At 37.1% G+C, this 19,267-nt stretch overlaps 1 protein-coding gene and 1 non-coding gene across 2 annotated transcripts in view; one reads left to right on the top strand and one right to left on the bottom strand.

Moving 5' to 3' along the window:
* The window catches only part of LRRC69 (leucine rich repeat containing 69), a 54,416-nt gene that overhangs the window by 17,290 nt on the left and 17,859 nt on the right, over positions 1–19,267 (top strand). Inside the window, exons 3-5 of the mRNA XM_028534048.2 lie at positions 428–500; positions 3,042–3,237; positions 5,523–5,594. Of these exons, the coding sequence (XP_028389849.1) occupies positions 428–500; positions 3,042–3,237; positions 5,523–5,594 (341 nt within the window). The remainder of the gene's footprint in view (positions 1–427; positions 501–3,041; positions 3,238–5,522; positions 5,595–19,267) is intronic.
* Positions 14,616–14,722, bottom strand: LOC114514930. Its single transcript, XR_003686149.1, has one exon. It is a non-coding gene; the product is annotated as a U6 spliceosomal RNA (small nuclear RNA).

Below are 19,267 nucleotides of genomic sequence, written 5' to 3' on the forward strand. Positions count from 1 at the left end.
TGCGGATTTCACAGACGCTGGTGGGGATGGGGCATTTGGTTTCCCACTGTGGGTTTAGTTGGGATGGATGTCACCAGTAAAGAACCTTTGGACTTCGTTCATTTGCTCAGTACATGTTTATGTTACTGCCGTTCAGAGTTGTTGCTTTTTTAAAGTCTGTGTTCTGGTGCCCTTTGCAGTGCCTTTCTGGTTCCAGTTTGTGGTAGCTTGGCTGTACCTTTTGTCCCAAGGCACCATGACACAGCACTGTAACTTTGTGATAGATTTAGCTCTTTTGTGTAAGATAGTTTTAGAGCTTATCTGTTACTGGCAACCCAGAGAGCCTTGGCTAAGGCCAAAAATCAAAAAGAAAACAAAGTTAACAGGGAAGTGGCTAAAAATTACTTTCAAATGCACAGCTAAAGTGACTAAAATTATTTTCCAACAGATGGCTTACGAAATTTGATCCTGCTTAATCTGAATCACAATCAGCTCACATCGATTCCTGAAGAAATCAGCAGGTAATTTTGTTCATAGTGAGACTTAGTGAGCCCCCCACCCCCAAATCCTCCAGCCCACCAGAGCCGTCTGAGAACCTATGCTCAGATTCAAGCCCTTGTGGGATTTGAACACAGCAAAGAGGCACCTAAAGGACTGAGGCAAGCTGCTAATTTTAAGCAGATGTTTCCTTAGACAGCACGGTGTGGTCGTCTGAGTGTAAAAGTGAGGGCTGGAAACGTAAAGTTCTAGTGTTGGTTGTGTTATTGATCTCCCAAGTTGGTGGTTCTTGGAGCTTGCTCCACCACAGAATTGGTGATATTAAATTTTATTTCAGATGACTATTGTAAGTCATTTTCAGCTTGGCAGGAAAGATGTTATAAAAGCAAAGGATTTAAGATCAAGATGTCATTTTCATTTTTTAAAATCCCACATTTTATTATCATTAACAGCAACAGTAAAAAAAAATGCTGTTTCTCCTCCCTGCACATCTGCACAGATAGGCTGCCTTTCCAGCACCTTTGTGGAGTCAGCTCATGGCTGGCCTTGTCCTTCTGCAGGCAAGCCACCTGCTTGGGCATTTCTTCCTACAGATGGAGAGAGAACCTTACTCCGGTTTACTTTGGAGACTCTATTGCCTGTTGAACAGACACAGACATATTACAGAGTTAAGAGCATCAGATTTAAAAGAGGACACAAAGCTCTGAACAGCCTTCAACAAAGGGTTTTCTGTAGCATCTAAAGCCCATTCTATTTTCCTGCCACCACTCATGTATGTAAAAAAAAATAAAGTCTATTCTAATTCACTTATCCATACCTCTAACAAATATATTGTTTCCCAGATAGATTTTTACAGAGAAAGTAATGTTTGAAATCAGAGCCACTAGAAAAAATTTTGAAGCAATTTAATTTTTTTAAGATGAGGAATATTTATAGCAATGAAAATGCCAATAGTTATCTGCTTGCTTTTTCACTTATTCAATTGATTGATGTATTGACAAAATAAAAAAGGAACACCTTGGAAGACCTAGTGAACTAGGTTCAGGTTCATATATTTGTATAACAGGCCACCAGCCTTATGATTTGGAGCGAATAATTTAACTGTCTTATACCATAGCTTTCTCAACTCTAAAGGAAGAATTTTGAGTAGGTGAACTTCCGAATCTTTGCACTATGTTATAATCTCATAATTTATTATGCTCTGTTTGGGGTACAAAATAAAATATTAAAGGAACTGTATAAATCTATGGTGCCATGTTAGAAAAGTGAATAAAAACCTTCACTGGGCCCTGGCTCTCATAGCTCAGTGGATTGAGCACGGGCTGCGAACCAAAGTGTTGCAGGTTCGATTCCCAGTCAGGGTACATGCCTGGGTTGCAGGCCATGACCCCCAGCAACCACACATGGATGTTTCTCTCTCTATATATCTCCCTCCCTTCCCTCTCTAAAAAAAATAAAATAAATAGAAATCTAAAAAAAAAAACCTTTACTGGAAAAAGTAGAATTAGAAAATGTATAGGTCTATGCCATTTTACAGATAATTCTGGATTGTCTGTATTCTAGCTGTGCCTTAGATGTAAGCTGTATGGTTAGCTTCCCATGAGTGATTCCATTTCCTAATCTTAGGAGAGTTTCTTCAACTTCCTATACCTTGGTATTTTCATCTGCAAAATGAGGACTGCAGCGGTGCCTATTTCACAGGGCTGTTTTGATGATTAAACATGATAACCCATCAACGACATTCAGGGTTGAGCCTGGGACATAGTAAATGCTCAAAGGATGTTAGCTTTTATTATTATTGGTTATTTTTTATTCTTTTTGTATCCCCAAATTCAAATGTCAATTTTTCCAAAATGTTTGTGGTATACCTTAGGTATCTTGTCTGTAATTATAGACTTAGATTTTCTTAATGTTTTCTCCCGGTCCAGTGACACTTTCTATCCTCGTTTTATGACTTTATGTTATTTCCTTCAGGCCATGGTGTATAAAGAAAGGCAGAATTTGTGTCTGATCCATCTGCATCTTCCACAGGGACTAAATGATTCTCAGAAATATTTGGTACAAGATATATAATCTGTAACTATACTTATAGCTATACCCATGTATGTTTATATGCATATGTAAATTTGTGCATGTGTGAATATATATGTGTAAGTGTGTATATATATATCCTACTTTGTTCAATATATTTATCCTACTTTGTGAATATATATGTATATTATATACATATACATATATATACATGCACGTGTGTGTGTGTGTACTCTACTGTGTTCCCTGGCTTCCTCTTCAATATAGTGAATGTATACTCACAAATTATAAAAATAGGATTATATTTCTTTAAAATTTAGGTTTTGATTACATAAACTACTTTTAACTTAAACCATATGAATATAAAGTATCTTCAAAAGTTTGATTACAACAAAGACTTTTTTATGTTCCAATGATTCACTATAGTTGTGAACACTTGACTGAAATAAGATTCGGATGAGCTACACAAACCAGGCCTGTATAGTAGTTTTTCTTATTTTTGTGAGTTTCATTCCTATGCTTTATTTTTTTAGATTAAAAAATCTTATGTATTTGAGTATAAATCATAACTGGATCACCAGTATTCCTAGAGAACTTTGTTTTCTTGAGAAACTTTCTGAACTTCAACTTAACTACAATCGGCTCACTTGCATACCTGAAGAAATTAAGTTCATGCACAAGCTCCAGAAGCTTTTTTTGATCAGGAACAACATTGAAGTTTTGCCAGAGGTAAGCAAAACAGGGAACAAAATTTTATTTTGTTGGGGAAGAACTCTCATCACAACACAATAGGGAAGGGTTATAGGATAGATTTGGGTATCTTTCCCTCTGATTAGATGTAGTCAGTTCCCAAGTTCCTGTGACAAAGGAGGGTTGTAATTTGGTTTATTTCACTTAGCTAGGGATGCCAGGTTTAGTAAATACAAATACAGGCTACTCACTTCAATTTGAATTTCAGTTAAGTAATGAATAATTTTCCAGTATAAGTATGTTCCAAATATTAACATGGGGCATAACTTATATTAAAAAATATTCTTTGTGTGAAATTTAAACTTAAGTGAACCTCCTATATGTTATCTGGCAACCCTATGTACTGCATAAATATAAGTGCATATTGGTTTTGGAATATGTGCTAGATGTCTCTCATGTTTCTTCATATCCACTCTTCATCCTTTTTCAACCTACTTTGCATCTGGGAGACTCACCTATATTGGCATTACTGAGCTCCTGTGCCCTCTGGCTTGTTCTTGGACATGGCCAATGAGAGGCACTAGCAGGATATAAAAGGATGGGAGAAGAGTGAGCATCAGATGGCATTCCCCTGGTACCCCACCTGATAGGGTGCTCTGAGTTTCCTGCACACCTTTTTGGAAAACCATAGCTAATGTCAGGTGATCCTCATATGGACCATTACCACTGGCTCTTTAGACCTACAGTGTTTAAAAAAAAAAAAAAAAACACCTTTCCACTGTTGCTAGCTTTTGGGAACTTTGTGGGATTAGGGAACTATGTTTTGTGGTTTAGGTTTTCCTAAATACTGTCAAGCTTTTATAAGTAGTGATTTTACTAAACTCTCCTCAGATTTCCTAGTTTGAGAGTAGTGTTTCCTGCTAAGAGCCTGTCAATGGGTTTACCTTCATTCCTTACGCAAATTAGAACTAATTTGGTAGGAGGGAATGCCTGTCATTCAGTAAACTGAGAGATAAAAAAGCAAATCAACTCCTGATATTTCATTTTTCTTACAAGGGAATATACCCTTTAAAAATTTTGTGCATACTATAATGCGATATGTGAAAATATACCAAGATGTAGGCTATAAATAATTATATTTCAAAAATTTTATTCTTACATTCTTTAAAAATCCTAATTTCTATAAACAAGTAAAAATATCTTTAAATGAAGGAGTAAATCTATTAAAAGTGTAAGTCCTTTATTTGAGGGAAAAGTTTTAACAGCAGAAATATGGTCATCATCTTGTTTTTTAGTGTTTATTACAACTTTATGATGTAGTTCTTTTATTATGCCCATTTTAGAATAAGGAACAGAGATTATGTGACTTGCACAGAATTTGCAAAGGTCAGAGAAGGTACTCAAACACATTCTTTTCTAACTTAAAAGGACTTTTTCTACAGTTTATAAATCCCAAAAAGTTTAGACTTTAAAAAATTTGAATGCTAATAAGCCCTACCCTGAATTATTATGTAAAGAATGCCTATGATCATTTATGTCCTGGTGCATTTAATATGATTCAGTTTATCATTTTTTGTCTGCATTATAAATAATAAAGCATTACAGAAAATACTCATTTGTTTTGGTAATGACAAAATCATGAATCATTTCTGGTACATTATAAATTATGTGTATGTCTGCACATGTATGTGAATGTATATGTCCATCCAGCCACATTGGCCTTGTAGATAGATAGAAACCCTAACAGATTTTTCTTTATAAGGAAAGGGTTCTGTGAGTGCAGTGCTAAGCAAAAGGGAGCTAAGAAATAAATCATGGTGGAATTGTCAATAGAGGCAACTTTCTAAGATTTTGTCTGTTTCTCAAAGATTCTTTCTATTTTAATGATAGTAATGTCTACCAACTGCTCACTCTGTATTGGGCCCTTTAGTAAGCACTTAGTAACTTATTTAACTCATTCAACAATCATCGAAGTAGGAGCTGACATTAGCAATTCCATGTTGCACGTGGAGAAATTGAAGTACAAAGAGACAGATATTTAACCAAAGTTACATAGTAAGTGTCAGAGGTAAGATTTGAACCTTCAAATAGCCCAACTCTTGGCCACCATGAGATGTTGCCTTTGTATGGTCAGAGGAAATGGAAAACTCTAGAATCTAGCAATCCAGGATGTAGTGATCTCCTTGGGGAGGATATACTGAAGAATTGATCAGATAATTAGGAAAGATAGTCAACACCATCAAGTTTGAATGTAGAAGAAATATTTATTATTCTATATACCTTATAGGTTTTTAAGAATTTCTCTCTTTTGTTTTCTTACACAGAGATTTTGTGATCTTATAAACCTAAGAGTCCTAAATATAGCTGGAAATATTATTCGGATATTTCCACCAGGAGTAAGTAGAGACAACTTCTATTATAATTGAAAAATAATTTTGTTTATGCTACTGTGATTTTAAAAATATGGACAGCCAATATAACCTGTAATATCTGGAACCTTGAATTATACAAATGACTCAACTATTTTTTTTCCTAGAATTTCAAAACTTTTCCTTTCCCATTCCTTCCCTTGTGTTCGGTGTCTGCTGAACTTGTTTGAACTAAGTGAACTCTGCTATCATAAACATTTTAATGCATTTGTTATGGCTGGTGTTTTTTGTTATTATATGCTGCTTTTGGTCACCTCAGACTTTTTGAAAATATTGTTTTTCAGAGCATATATTTTTATCCCTTTTAAAGAATCCAGAGGTGATACTTCTATTAGTTGTTTTTAAGACATAAACGATGAAAAATGCACTTTTTCTTCCATTTGGAAATGAATTTTGACTTTGCCAAGAAGCAGGTGGTCTGGACAAGTTCTATCTTTTGAGAAAAAAGTGGCAGTTTTTCATATCACATTTTTATATCCTAGTGAATGCTTCTACATGCAAGGCAATAACTAGAGGCCCATCAGTCCAGAAGGTATTCAATAAATAGTTGTTGGTCCATTAATTACTTTTTCTGATTTATCAACTCCAAATTGAGATTTTAGTCTTTTTTTGACCCTTAGATCCTTTGCATGTGGTTTTCCAATTCTCCAGCACTATTATTGAAGAGGCTTCTTTTTCTCCATTGTATGTTTTTGGCTTTTTTTCTGTCAAAAATTAGTTGTCAATATACATATGGGTTTACTTCTGGGCCCTCAATTCTGTTCCATTGGTCTGTGTGTCTCTTTTTCTGCCATACCATCCTGACTTAATTATTGTAGCTTTGTAATTTAAAGTCAGGGAGTGTGATACCTTTGGCTTATGTTTTCTCCTCAAGATTGCTTTGGCAATTAAGGGTCTTTTGTGTTTCTGTACAAATTTGATTAAGTTTTTGGTGATTTCTTTCTTTAATAATTTGAATATTTAATTCCACTCTCTCTTATCACATAGGGCTTCTGCTGAAAAATCTGATGATAATCTAATGGTATTTCTTTTGCTGGTTACTGTTTTCTTTCCCTGTCTGCCTTAAGAATTCTTCTTTGTGTTAATTCTTCAGTTTCAACATAATATGCCTTGGTGAATGCTTTTTTTGGATTGAGATCATTAGGTGTTCTGTTAGCTTCTTGGATTTGAGGACCCAGATTTTTCCATGGGTTTGGAAAGTGCTTGTTGATTATTTCTTTATGTTCTATTTCCTTTTTAATTTTAGAAATAATTAAAATTATAGGAATCATTTTTTTGCCTTGGATTCTAAGAAGTTCAGAACAAAATAAATTACAGTTTAGAATTATCTTATTCTGTATATTTCAACTCTTTTTTTGCCTTAATTTATAGTTGTCTATTATAAACCACCTAATGTTCTTGGAAGATAATTTAGATTATATTAAAATACAAACTCAAACAAAAATGAAAGCCTAAGCTCTCACTGAGAAGTTATTCCAAAGACTCCCAAAGCTTTCCATATAAGATTGCAGAGTACTTCAGAACATTTTATTTGTAATCAACAGTGATGGTAGCAGGGAGGAGGATCAATTTTCTCAGTAGTCTTAGTATTTCTGTTAGATGAGCATCAAAGAAATTTATAGAAAACTGCCTGCTATTCTATACATTTATCTTTCTCTTAATTTCTTCTTCTAGTGTCCATGTACAGAAAAGAATACTGTAGTGTACAGAGAAGTTAGATAGGTATAAGTATAATGGTTAGATAGGTATAAGTATTAGTGACATTAAAGGCAGAAGTTTCTAGAAGATAATAAGGGGAAAAATCAATTCTGTGTCAAGAAGACAACTACCCAGAAGTTTCAGGGAACTAGGCCCAGAAAATAATATTTTTATTTGTTTGGATCAATCAGTTTTCTTTAGGAAATTATGGCAAAAATTTACATGGACTAGAGTTCTATGATTAAAAGCAGAACCAACAAGGATAGGCAAACACCAAATAAGAAGGGTACTCTACGGTCTGATATACTCAAGATTGTTAGTCAGAGTTTCATCTACCTAGGTCATAGATACTTTCTAGAAACAATAACATGCCAAGGGGAATATGTAAAAGTTATTATATGAAAATGAACAATGATAACTAATTCTTTGAAAAGTATGTGGTTGGTTTTGTGGTAAGCACTTTCAAAGTATCATCTTATTTAGTCCTCATTATAGCTCTGTTTGCTAGGTACTATTACTCCTCCCAGTTTACAAATGAGAAAACTGAGGGGTGGGGAAAAGATTATGATACCTTGCTCAACATTATAAATTAGAGTGAAAATGTCAACCTAGATCATTTTGAAACCAAGTCAAACTTAGTTACTAGTAGTACTTTTAGAAATATACCATGCCTGATTATTGTTTATTGTTTCTGACTGTTTGTGATGATTGTATGTTCTTTGAAGTGTTGTGGAGGCCTTGGCCAAGTTTAACTACCCAGGTAAAAGCCTGATCTCTGAACCTTCTTCCCTCTGCTGGGTAGCCTCCTGTGCTCCTATGGGCTCTGGCTCACTTTAGAATACTGAGGTCAGGACTCCTGGAAATGTGGTTTTAGAACTAAAATCACAGGTTTATTTGAGAGGAGCTGAGATTAGTAGTTGACTTTGAAAGCTCTTGCTGGAACAGACTTTTTCTAACTTGTAATTAAGAGAACAGTTGTAGTATCTGGAGACCCCCCTACAAAAGGAAACCCTAACCTTACTTATATTTGCTATAATATAAGTAAGGAAGGAAGGAAGGAAGGAGAGGAAGAAAGGATATTGGGGCTGGAGAGTATTTTCTGACACCATATCTGAGAGTCTGGGACTGGTATTTTTGGATTAAAGGGGAACTTCAAAGAAATTGCAGGTGTGGCTTTCTAGGAAGATACGCTGAAGAGAGATCAGAGCTGTAAATCAAGGAAATCATTCCAAATAGAAGACACTGGGTTCATAGAAGGCTTAGATGACTAAACCATGCAATGAGTGCGAAGCAACCAGCTCAGGTGGGGAGAGAGTAGGTGGCATTGAGAAAAGCTTGAGTGTGTCACTATGGGGAGACTAAGGTTTCTGATATTGTAGTTCTTTGTTTTAGAATATAAAAGTTTGCTTACTTTCACTTTCTTATGCTTGCAGCTAGGGAGTTGGTGCTAATCTATTAAAATAATCTGATGGCTACATTTTCCCAGGTTTTAGGCCTGAGACTTCTTCCATGCAAATGTCGCCCAAGAATGACAGCTGCATCGTCACTCACACAACTCTAATAAACACATGTAGTTAAAAGTAATCCATTTCTATGTAATATTGGCTACATTAATTTTTCTTTTTTTCTTTTTTCTTTTTGCATTAATTGAAGAAACATGAAGGGCAAAAACAGCAGACAGGTCTGGAGTCAGACAAACCCAGGCCTGAATTCTGGCTCTGACAGTTAAATTTGATTTCTTATGATTCCCGCAGATAACAGCCCATTGCAAGAGATCCCTGAATTGGCCATAGAAGAAGACAGGTTTTTCTTGGTGGATTTACAAGTTAGCTTTCCAAGGGAAATGTGGTGAGTCAAATTTTGGTAGTGACTTCTTTTTTAGGTGGTAACAGAATGAGGAGTAGCTAGTGTGCTATCTTCATGGGAGGCAGCATTGTGTAATAAAAGACATAGGAACTTTTGTGCGATATATTTGAATTCCAGCTTTGTAACTTCCTAGTTGTGTGACTATGGAGACATTTTCTGGAGCCTTGAACTTCAGTTCTTTTATCTTAAAAAAACTGGATATTAATACAAATGATGCAGGCTGCTGTCATAATTGAACTAGCAAATATAAATCACCAAAAACATAGCTAGTGCTTTATACATTATTTAGCCCTAATTCCTATCTCCATCTCTCACCATCAGAGCACAGCTTGTTTCCACACCCCCTACACACTCTGACAGTGGTGACCGCCACCGTGATAGCAAGGCTGAGAGAAGTTGTGCTAGAAGGTGTCATGACTGCTTCCTCTCCAACTTCTTTTCCTAAGTTATTTCTTACATACCTGGGACCACCCTGGGGTAATCTGACCCAGACCGTGAGAGAATAAATGGTGAGGAAATAATAAATGGAAAAGAATCTATAAATGCCTGAGGAGTATTATTGGAAAATTAATTAATATTATCAATTATTTTAACTTTATGGCAGGAAGAGTAATTATGGGTCATATCATTGGATGAAAGATATACTCTGAAAAGCAAAATCACATAACATAAAATAAACATGTGGCTATGTATAACTTTAGAGTGGAAGAGGCTACTCTATGAAATTATTTTACAACATTCCCATATAATTTTTATCCAGGCATTTACTGCTTTAAAGTACAGGTTCTGCTGAATGTCCTCTGGGGAGTAACATATAGTCAGTCTAGTACTGACTGTGCTCATATTAAAAGAACAAAGGAACTTAAGCTTTCTTGAAATAAGCTGAGCACTGCCAGACAAGCACTGTCTTTCTCTTTTTCTTTTTTATTGAGTGTATTGGGGTGACTTTGGTTAGTTATATAGGTTTCAGATACACAGTTATATACTACATCATCTGTATATTGTGTGTTCACCAGCCCAAGTTCCCTTCCATCACCATTTACCACCCCCTCCTCCACCTTTTCCATCTGGTAATCACCATACTGTTTGTGTCTGTGAGATTTCTTTTTTCTTAATCACTTTAACTTTTTCACCCAGGCCCACAACCGCCCTCCCCTCTGACAACAGTCAGTCTGTTCTCTATGAGTCTGTTTTTATTTTGTTTGTTAGTTTATTTTGTTCACTTGCTGTATGAGTGAAATTATATAGCACTTGTCTTTCTCTGACTGGCTTATTTCACTTAGCATAATGTTCTCCAGGTCCATCCATACTGTTGCAAAGGGTAAGATTTCCTCCTTTTGTATGATCTAGTAGTATTCCATTGTGTAAATGTACTCCAGCGTTTTTAGCCACTCATATACTGATGGGCACTTGGGATGCTTCGAAATCTTGGCTATTGGAAATAACACTGCAATGGACATGGGGGTGCATATATTCTTTCAAATTAATGTGTCAGGTTTCTTCTTCTTTTTTAAAATTTTATTTATTGTTGTGTAACAGGGTGCAGCCAAGAGGGGGACCCCAAATAGGGATTTGGAATGGGGTCCAGAACTCAAGGTGTCCAGGAAATATTAGGATGTCCTCACCACCCCCCCAGGTGTGAGTTGGGGAAAGTGACAAATGGAGCAGGACCTTTGAGAGCTGTTTTGCATAGCAACAGCTTTGAAGCTAACCTCTGGTGTGGTCATTTAACACATCTATAACCTTTAACTGGTTACATAGATATGTTAAATAGCTGTGGCCCTGCTCTGAGCCAGGGGAATGGAAGTAACTTTCCCACCAAGGTGTAACTGGGAGGCAGGTCCCCCAAGTTACAGCGCCTGCGTGGGAGCTTAGAGATGATTGGCTCCATGACATGGCGTCACACCTGCCCAGACCCATGATGGCAGCCAAAAAAGCTGGAAAGAACGGGGGATTGAGGGCAAGTATGGCCGAGTGTGGAAGTAATTGGAAATGGGGCTGCAGAGGAAGATTGGTATGGGGATTTAAATCCGGACACGGCAGCCATTGAGGGAGAGAAGCATGCGGTTTTGACTGAGTGGGGACTCCTGTGGCCCTGGGGGAGAGAGAGGACCACATGGCTGGAGCAGTGGAGAGAGAACCTCATGCCTTTGCCAGAGTGGGGACCCCCGAAGCTTTAGAAGGGGGAACCACCACCCAGCTTTAGCAGAGAGCCCGGTGACACAGCTGAGGGTGCCGGGAACCCAGGGAGGTCTCCCAGCCATGACGGATTACTGGGAAGAACTGGGGGCTGCCTGAGCCAAGGACTTCCATTTCCTTTCCTGAGATACGGTACCTCAGACTGGGCAAAGGGGAAAGGAAGGACTTTGTCTGTTTGTGGGTGTTTTAAGGGACTTTGGGATTTTGGTGAAGACATTAGGTCACTACTTTAAGTTTGTATAGCATTAAATAAACATTTCCTTTCCTTTTCACAAATCTCTGGCATTCAGAGACATCTTTCCTATAGGTGGCAGACATAACGGACCTGGGGTTTTCCTTTTCAGTAATAGTATATTGCCCTTGGCCCCCACCCCTTGTTGCTCTGTAACAGTTGCAGTACAATTTTCTATCTTTTACTCCCATTCCAACCCACCCACCTAGCCCTTCCCTCCTCCCTCCCATTTCCACCCACCCTTAGTTTTTATCCATGTGTCCTCTATACTTGTTCCTGTAAACCCTTCCTCCTTTCCCCTGAAATTCCCCTGAAATTCCCTCTCCTCTCCCCTCTGAACTCTGTCAGTCTGTTCTTTATTTCAGTGTCCTTGGTTATATTTTGCTTGTTTCTTTGTTTTGTTGTTTAGGTTCCTGTTAAAGGTGAGATCATATGGTATTTGTCTTTCACTGCCTGGCTTATTTCACTTAGCATAATGCTTTCCAGCTCCATCCATGCTGTTGCAAAGGGTAGGAGCTCCTTCTTTCTTTCTGCTGCATAGAATTCCATTGTGTAAATGTACCATAATTTTTTGACCCATTCATTTACTGATGGGCATCTAGGTTGCTTCCAACACTTGGCTATTGTAAATTGTGCTGCTATGAACATGGGGGTGCATAGGTTCTTTTGGATTGGTGTTTCAGGGTTCTTAGGATATAATGCTAGCAGTGGAATTGGTGGGTCAAAAGACAGATCCATTTTTAGTTTTCTGAGGAAGTTCCATACTGTTTTCCATAGTGGTTGTACCAGTCTGCAGTCCCACCAACAGTGCATTAGGGTCCCCTTTTCTCCACAACCTCTTCAACACTTGTTGTTTGTTGCTTTGTTTATGATGGCCATTCTGACTGGTGTGAAGTGGTATCTCATTGTGGTTTTGATTTGCATTTCTCTGATAGCTAGCGATATTGAGCATCTTTTCATTGTCTCTGGATCCTCTGTATGTCCTCCTTGGAGAAGTGTCTGTTCAAGTCCTTTGCCCATTTTTTAATTGGGTTGCTTGTCTTCGGGTTTCTTCTGATGTATTACCAGAAGTGGAATCGCTGGGTCACAAGGCAGTTCCATTTTTAATCTCTGAAGGTAACTCCACACTGCTTTCCACAGTGGCTGCAGCAATCTGAATTCCTACCAACAGTGTATAAAAGTTCACTTTTTTAATAAAACTGTTTTTCAATCACAATTGTTCCAATATTTCCCCATTCCTCCCCATTACTGCCCTCCCCACTCTCCTTCACTCAGTCCCCACCCTGTTGTCCTTTACCATGAGTCCTTTATACATGTTCCTTGACTAGACACTTCCCCTTTTCCCTTTTCCCCCATTTTCCCTCTCCCCCTTCCCCTCTGGTCACCATCAGTTTGTTCTGTTTTATCCACATCCTCTCCAACACTTGTTGTTTGTTGATTTATTGATGACAGACATTCTAACAGGTGTGAGGTGATACCTTATTGTGGTTTTAATTTGTATTTCTCTCATGGTTAGTGATGTTTAGTATCCTTCATATTTCTATTGACCATCTGTATGTCCTCTTTTAAGGGTCTATTCAGGTCTTATGATATTGGCAGTAGGTTTTTCATTTAAGACCTTTATTGTGTTGAGGTATGCTCCCTCTATGCCCATTTTGGTGTGTTTTTATCATAAATAGGTGCTAAATTTTATCAAATGCTCTTTCTGCATCTATTGATATGATCATGTGATTTTTGTCTCACTTTGTGTATGTGATATATCACATTTAATGATTTGTGAATATTGTACCATCCTCGCATCTCTAGAATAAATCCCACTTGATCATGGTGTATGATCTTTTTAATGTGTTGCTGGATCTGCTTTGCTAATATTTTGTTGAGGATTTTAGCATCTGTGTTCATCAGAGATATTGGCCTGTAGTTTTCTTTCTTTGTTGTGTCTTTACCTAGTTTTGTAATTAGGATAATATTGGCCTCATAAAAAGAGTGTGGACATCTTTTGTCCTTTTTGAATTTTGGGGGATGATTTGAGACTGATAAGTGTTAGTTCTTTTTTGAATGATTGGTAAAATTTGCCTGTGAAGCTGCCTGTTGTAGGGCTTTTGTGTGCTGGGAGTTTTTTTTAATACTGCTTCAATTTCATTAGTCATTATCAGCTTTTTCAGGTTTTCTGCTTCTTCCTGATTCAGTTTTTGAAGATTGTTTTTTTCTGGAAATGAATCTATTTCTCTCAGGCTGTCCATTGTCTTGGTATAGAATTGTTCATATTAATTTCTTACAGTCCTTTGTATTTCTGTGTATCAGTTATTTCTCCTCTTTTATTTATGACTTTACTTATTTGGGTCCCCACTTTATTTGTGTGATGAGTCTTGTTAAAAATTTTCTAATTCAGTTTATCTGTTCAAAGAACCAGCTCCTGGATTCATTCATCCTTTAATTGCTTTTTTTTTCATCTATATTTCCTTTATTTTTGCTCTGATCTCAATTATTTCCTTCCTTCTACTCACTTGGGCTTTGTTTGTTCTTGTTTTTCTAGTTCTTTTAGATGTAGGGTTAGGTTGTTTGTTTGAGATTCTTCTATCTTCTTCAGATAAGCCACTAGTACTATGAATTTCCCTCTCAGGGCTGTTTTTACTGTGTCCCATAGGTTTTTGGGTTGTTGTGAGTTTGTTTTCATTTGTTGACAGGTAGTTTTGGTTTCTTCCTTGATTTCATTGTTAATCTATTCATTGTTTAATAATATGTTGTTCAGCCTCCATGAATTTGAATGTTTTTGAGGGTTTTTTTTGTGTGTGTGTGTGGTTTATTTCTAGTTTCAAGCCATTGTGATCCAAGAAAATGTTTGATATGATTTCATTTTTCTTGAATTTGATAAAGCCTATTTTGTATTCTACCATGTGGTCTATCTTTGAGAATGATCCTTGTGCATTTGAGAAGAATGTGTATTCTGCTTTTTTGAGGTGAAATGTTCTGAATATATCAATTAAATCCATAAAAGTATGGAATGCTTCACAAATTTGCATGCCATCCTTGTGCAGGGGCCATGCTAATCCTCTCTGTATCATTCCAATTTTAGTATGTGTGTTGCTATAGTGAACACTGTTCCCCAAATTCTTGTTTGTTCATTTGTTTTTTACTTTCTTTTAGCCACTATGTGTCTTGTGTAATTTTCTTGGTTAAAGTGTGTAAGCCAAAATTACTTTTAGACTGTTATAAAGAATAAAATTCATTGATTTCAGCAAAAATAAGCTGCAGCCCAGGAGATACAGATTTAGGTGGCAACCCAAATTGAGTTCCACTGAGATAAAGGAGAGGTTATCATTTAGAATAAACGTTCCTTCCCAGGTTCTCATTAAATCTGTTTTGTGCATAAAAGGTCTACAATTTGTGCAGCTCTGATTGGGCAGGGCTGGTCTCAGTCTATTGGTAGAAATAATAAACTCTTGTTTCCCTTCTGTGGTTAACTCAGATGCTGTAGACAAACAGGCATAGTATAGGAAGCTGAGAGCTAAGCCTGAGGTTCTTCCTGGTATAGAGAATATGTAGGAAGCCTCAGTCAGAAAATGGCCACTAGACTCTTATTATCTACAAAATTTGGACCCTTAGTTGACCATGGGGAATCCATATCAGCAGATAAATATTTTCTCAGGGTTCAAAGCAAATTAATCTTTCTTCTTGGGATCTAGAGGTACATTGCCTTGACATTAATGAAAATGTATCTGGTTGTTGAATCCTTGAGTCATAAGCCATTTCCTTCTCAAACTACTAACTAGATGATTCCATTTTATTCTATACTTTAATGATATGGACAAACCTGAGACCAAAATATTCAAAGAAGAAAAATGTTCAAAACTCTGAGGTGAAGAATACTTGGAAAGAAAGCTAATGTGGCCAGAATGGAGAGAGAAATAAAGAGTGTGAGAAGATGTGTAACTGCCAGGAGGTGAGGTCAAATAGATAGTTCCAGGTCTACTCATAACTGAATCCTGTTTGTCGGTGTGAAGGCTTTGCATTCTATTTTGAGTGAGATGAGAGCCACTGGATAGTTTTGAGCAATAGAAGTGATGTATTCTGATTTACACTTTAAGGAGATTGTGGTGTTGGAGATGGCACTTACAGGGCAGAGTAGATGCAGAGGCCTGTTCAGCTACTGGTGCTCAGATAGCTCAGGGACAGAGATGGTGTCTAAAGCAGGTATGGGATAGGGATTGTGAGAAGATACCTATAAGTCCTCCAAGATTAGTTGCTGTTTTTACAGTGAGACCTGAATATGATGCTGGAGCCACTGTTCCATTAGCTTTAAAGCCCAGCATATTGAAGTCAGGGAGGGGGCTGGGCTTCAGAGCCTTCAGGTGCTTCTCCCTGGTGTGTGTGTGTGTGTGTGTGTGTGTGTGTGCATGCGTGCACGTGTGTGTAGAGCCTGGAAGTTCAGTTATCTCCTTCCCTCCAGGCTTCTCTTGGTGTCCTTTCTTCCATTAGCTCTAAGGGTCTTCTCTTGGATAGTGTCCAGCTGATACTGAACACTTCTCACTCAAGGTCACTTTCAATTTTCCTTTCATTCATATAGGGTATATGGGAGGAATCTTCAGAACAGATTTCCTGGCTTTCTTATATTTAAAGGATACTATCAGCCTAATCACTCCACAATTCTGTTTAGATATCAAGCTATACATTTTCTTGAATTTCTTATTGGTCACAATTCTTATTCATGTCCTTTTTAAAAAGAATTGTTAACTAATATATATTTTTTGGCTGTCATAACCCCCACACTTAAAATCTCACCCTCAACACAAGTTGGTCTTTAGCTTATTTAGAAATTCCAATTCTTGCTAAAGGATAACCCTGTGAGCTTTGAGACAATCTGAAGGGTACATAGTACTCTTCATTGCTATAGCTTATTCATCAGTTCTGTTTTTGAGTCCATGTAAAATCCCAGTCACTTTTCTTTTTTATTTTATATTAACAATGTTCTGGCTAAAACAGCCTTCTTCTGATTACTTTAGGTTAGTCCAAAGCAAAAGGGGACTTATGCATTGCTGAATTTATATGTTGCTCCTAAGGTATGGAGTTTTGCAGGACCAGCTTTAAAAACCAACCACGTCTGGAGAAGTAGGCCTTTGCAAACCTTGAGTGCCCAGGGAGAGGCTATGTGTGCTTGGAGTTTGTGAGAAGATATTCATTTATGTATCAATGAATTGGGCATCAGCTATGCACTGGCCACTGAATTTAGAGCTTACATTATATAGTCATTTAAGATAAAGCTTTTAAAGAGAACAAAGCCTAACAGATAAAAATAGACTTTTCATAGCATTTATAGATAGTATGAATAATTTATACATAAGGTCCAAGCAGGAAACAGGGAAACATTTGATAGAGAAGCTTAGGGTGGTGATATTTCAGGCTCAAAGAGATTACCCAGGATTAGGGTGAATAGAAGGGCACAGTATGAGTATTAACTGTGAGAAAAGACCCCTATGTACCTCAAGATGGCTGGTGTATAATGGTGAAGGCAGGAGTTACCAGATACATGGTTAGAGAAACAGGTTGAGGTAAGCCAAATATGATGTACTTGGTGTTTTGATTTGTCCTGTGAACAAGAAGGAGACTTGAAAACTTGTAAGCAAAGTTGTATTATTACCAGATTCTCATTTTAAAAGATTAAGTTAAGAGCAAAGTATTTCCCTGGGACCAATTAGAGTGCTGTTGTCATAATTCACATAAGGTAGAGGTCTTAATCGAGGCTGTGACTGGGATGGGAAGTAGGAAGAGATTGTGTAGAGGTGGTGAGGAGAGGGGTGGGATGGAAAGAAAGGGTGAGAGAAATTTTAAGAAGGTAGAAAAGACATGATGGGAGATTTGATGTTAGTGATGAGGAAAAAGAGAAAAATTTGTAGGAAACATGAGGTGGGTTTCAAATGTTAGAGTTTGATGATTGTGGGAATTCCAGCTGGAGATGTCCAGTAGGCCAGCAAATATTTGAGAGCATCACTCAGAAAGTTGCTTTGTAAAGGTGGTTTATGCAAACAATTTAGATTCCAAGATACATGAATCTTCCATTTTAATGAGCTTTGCCAGTCTTTACCTCAGCAAGCCACCTGCTCAGTCATGTCTAGGTCTTAACATAATCCTCACCCACTCTAAACTTGAAGAATTAAAGCCCACTATGTCCATTTGACCCCTGGTGTCCCCTGTGTTCCAGCTCCTTATTGCTTTAAAGCCATATATTTTCTTTTAGATCACTGAGAGTAATGCCCATCTATTTCTCCTTGCTCTTTAGTCCATTAAACTTTGTACCAGGTGGGTACTGAAAATATCAGAGGGAACACTTTGTAAGCATATGATTGTCTAACGCTTATTCTGTACACCCGAAACTAATACAAAATAACATTGAAATATAAACTAGTATTGAAAAAATAATTTTAAAAAATCTTTGTATTCTTATTTCTTTTTTAAAATCTAGTGTAGACCATGAAAGACCCAATCCAAATCAGTTAGTTTTTAGTACATACAGCGTGGTCATTTCCTTGCTTTCTCACGTATCCATTCTCCAGATTCTTGATATTGGATCTGGACTGCCCGTATGCTAAAGGGAAGCACGCTATATATGGACAGAGTCCAACACAAATGTGTGGATTCTAGTGGGTCCCTCAGTACCTCTGTACAATATTTTTGCTTGTTCCTGATCAGGACCTCTTATAAAATCTATGGAATATTTAAATTTGTATTATCTTCTTCATGCATTCTTCTCTATCAACCATCCAATCCCACACCTTCAGGCTCATCCATTACTGCTTCTACACCTCCTTTCTTCTGGTCACAGAGAGCATAATTCAAAGATGTTAATATTCAAAGATAATTTTGTATTCTTTACCTGATCATTACTTTCATGTATCCCTTCTTTTTCTTTTACATTAATCTCTCTATGTTGACACTTACCTTCTGCATGCTTAAGTTTTTTTCTTCATCTTAAAAAAATTAAAACTCTCATTTGAACCAGCATTTCCCTCAAGCTGACAATCCTCTCTCTAGATAAGATGGGGGAATGTTTACATATGGCAGCAATTGTTTATGATCTTGTGTCTCTAAACCAGAATTTTCCAACTTCGATACTATTTCAGGCCAAGAAATTCTTTGTTGTAGGTGGTTGTTCTGTGCATTGTAGGGTATTTAGTGGCATCCCTGGTCTTTACTAATTAAATGTCCCTGCCTTGCCCATTTGTGTTAACCAAAACTATCTGTAGACCCATTTTGCATGGGAGGGGAAAAATTTGTTCCAGTTGAAATTAAACACATAACAGTGGTTGTTTGAGCAGGCATGCTAAAAGAGGCTCTGAAAAGCTGTACCATTTTATTTGTAGAGGAGAATGTAGCTGATTATACTGCCAGAGTGAGGACAATTAAGAAGTCTAATAGGACACCCAGTAGTACATATAGAGAGAAGGTATGAAAAAATGTTGCTCTTGGGAATATTCAGAATGGACATTGAGAGGTTGCGTGACTTTAGGTTATTGAAATGTAGCTGCTGTAAATTTAATTAATTATTATTGTATTAAGATGAATTCTTTCTGATACATTTTATGTAATATGTTAGCAAGCTTGACAACTCATTACTATGCTTGATAGAAGAATAGTGACAGGATTTGAA

The sequence above is a fragment of the Phyllostomus discolor genome, chromosome 7 (assembly GCF_004126475.2).
Source record: "Phyllostomus discolor isolate MPI-MPIP mPhyDis1 chromosome 7, mPhyDis1.pri.v3, whole genome shotgun sequence".
Classification (NCBI taxonomy): domain Eukaryota; kingdom Metazoa; phylum Chordata; class Mammalia; order Chiroptera; family Phyllostomidae; genus Phyllostomus; species Phyllostomus discolor.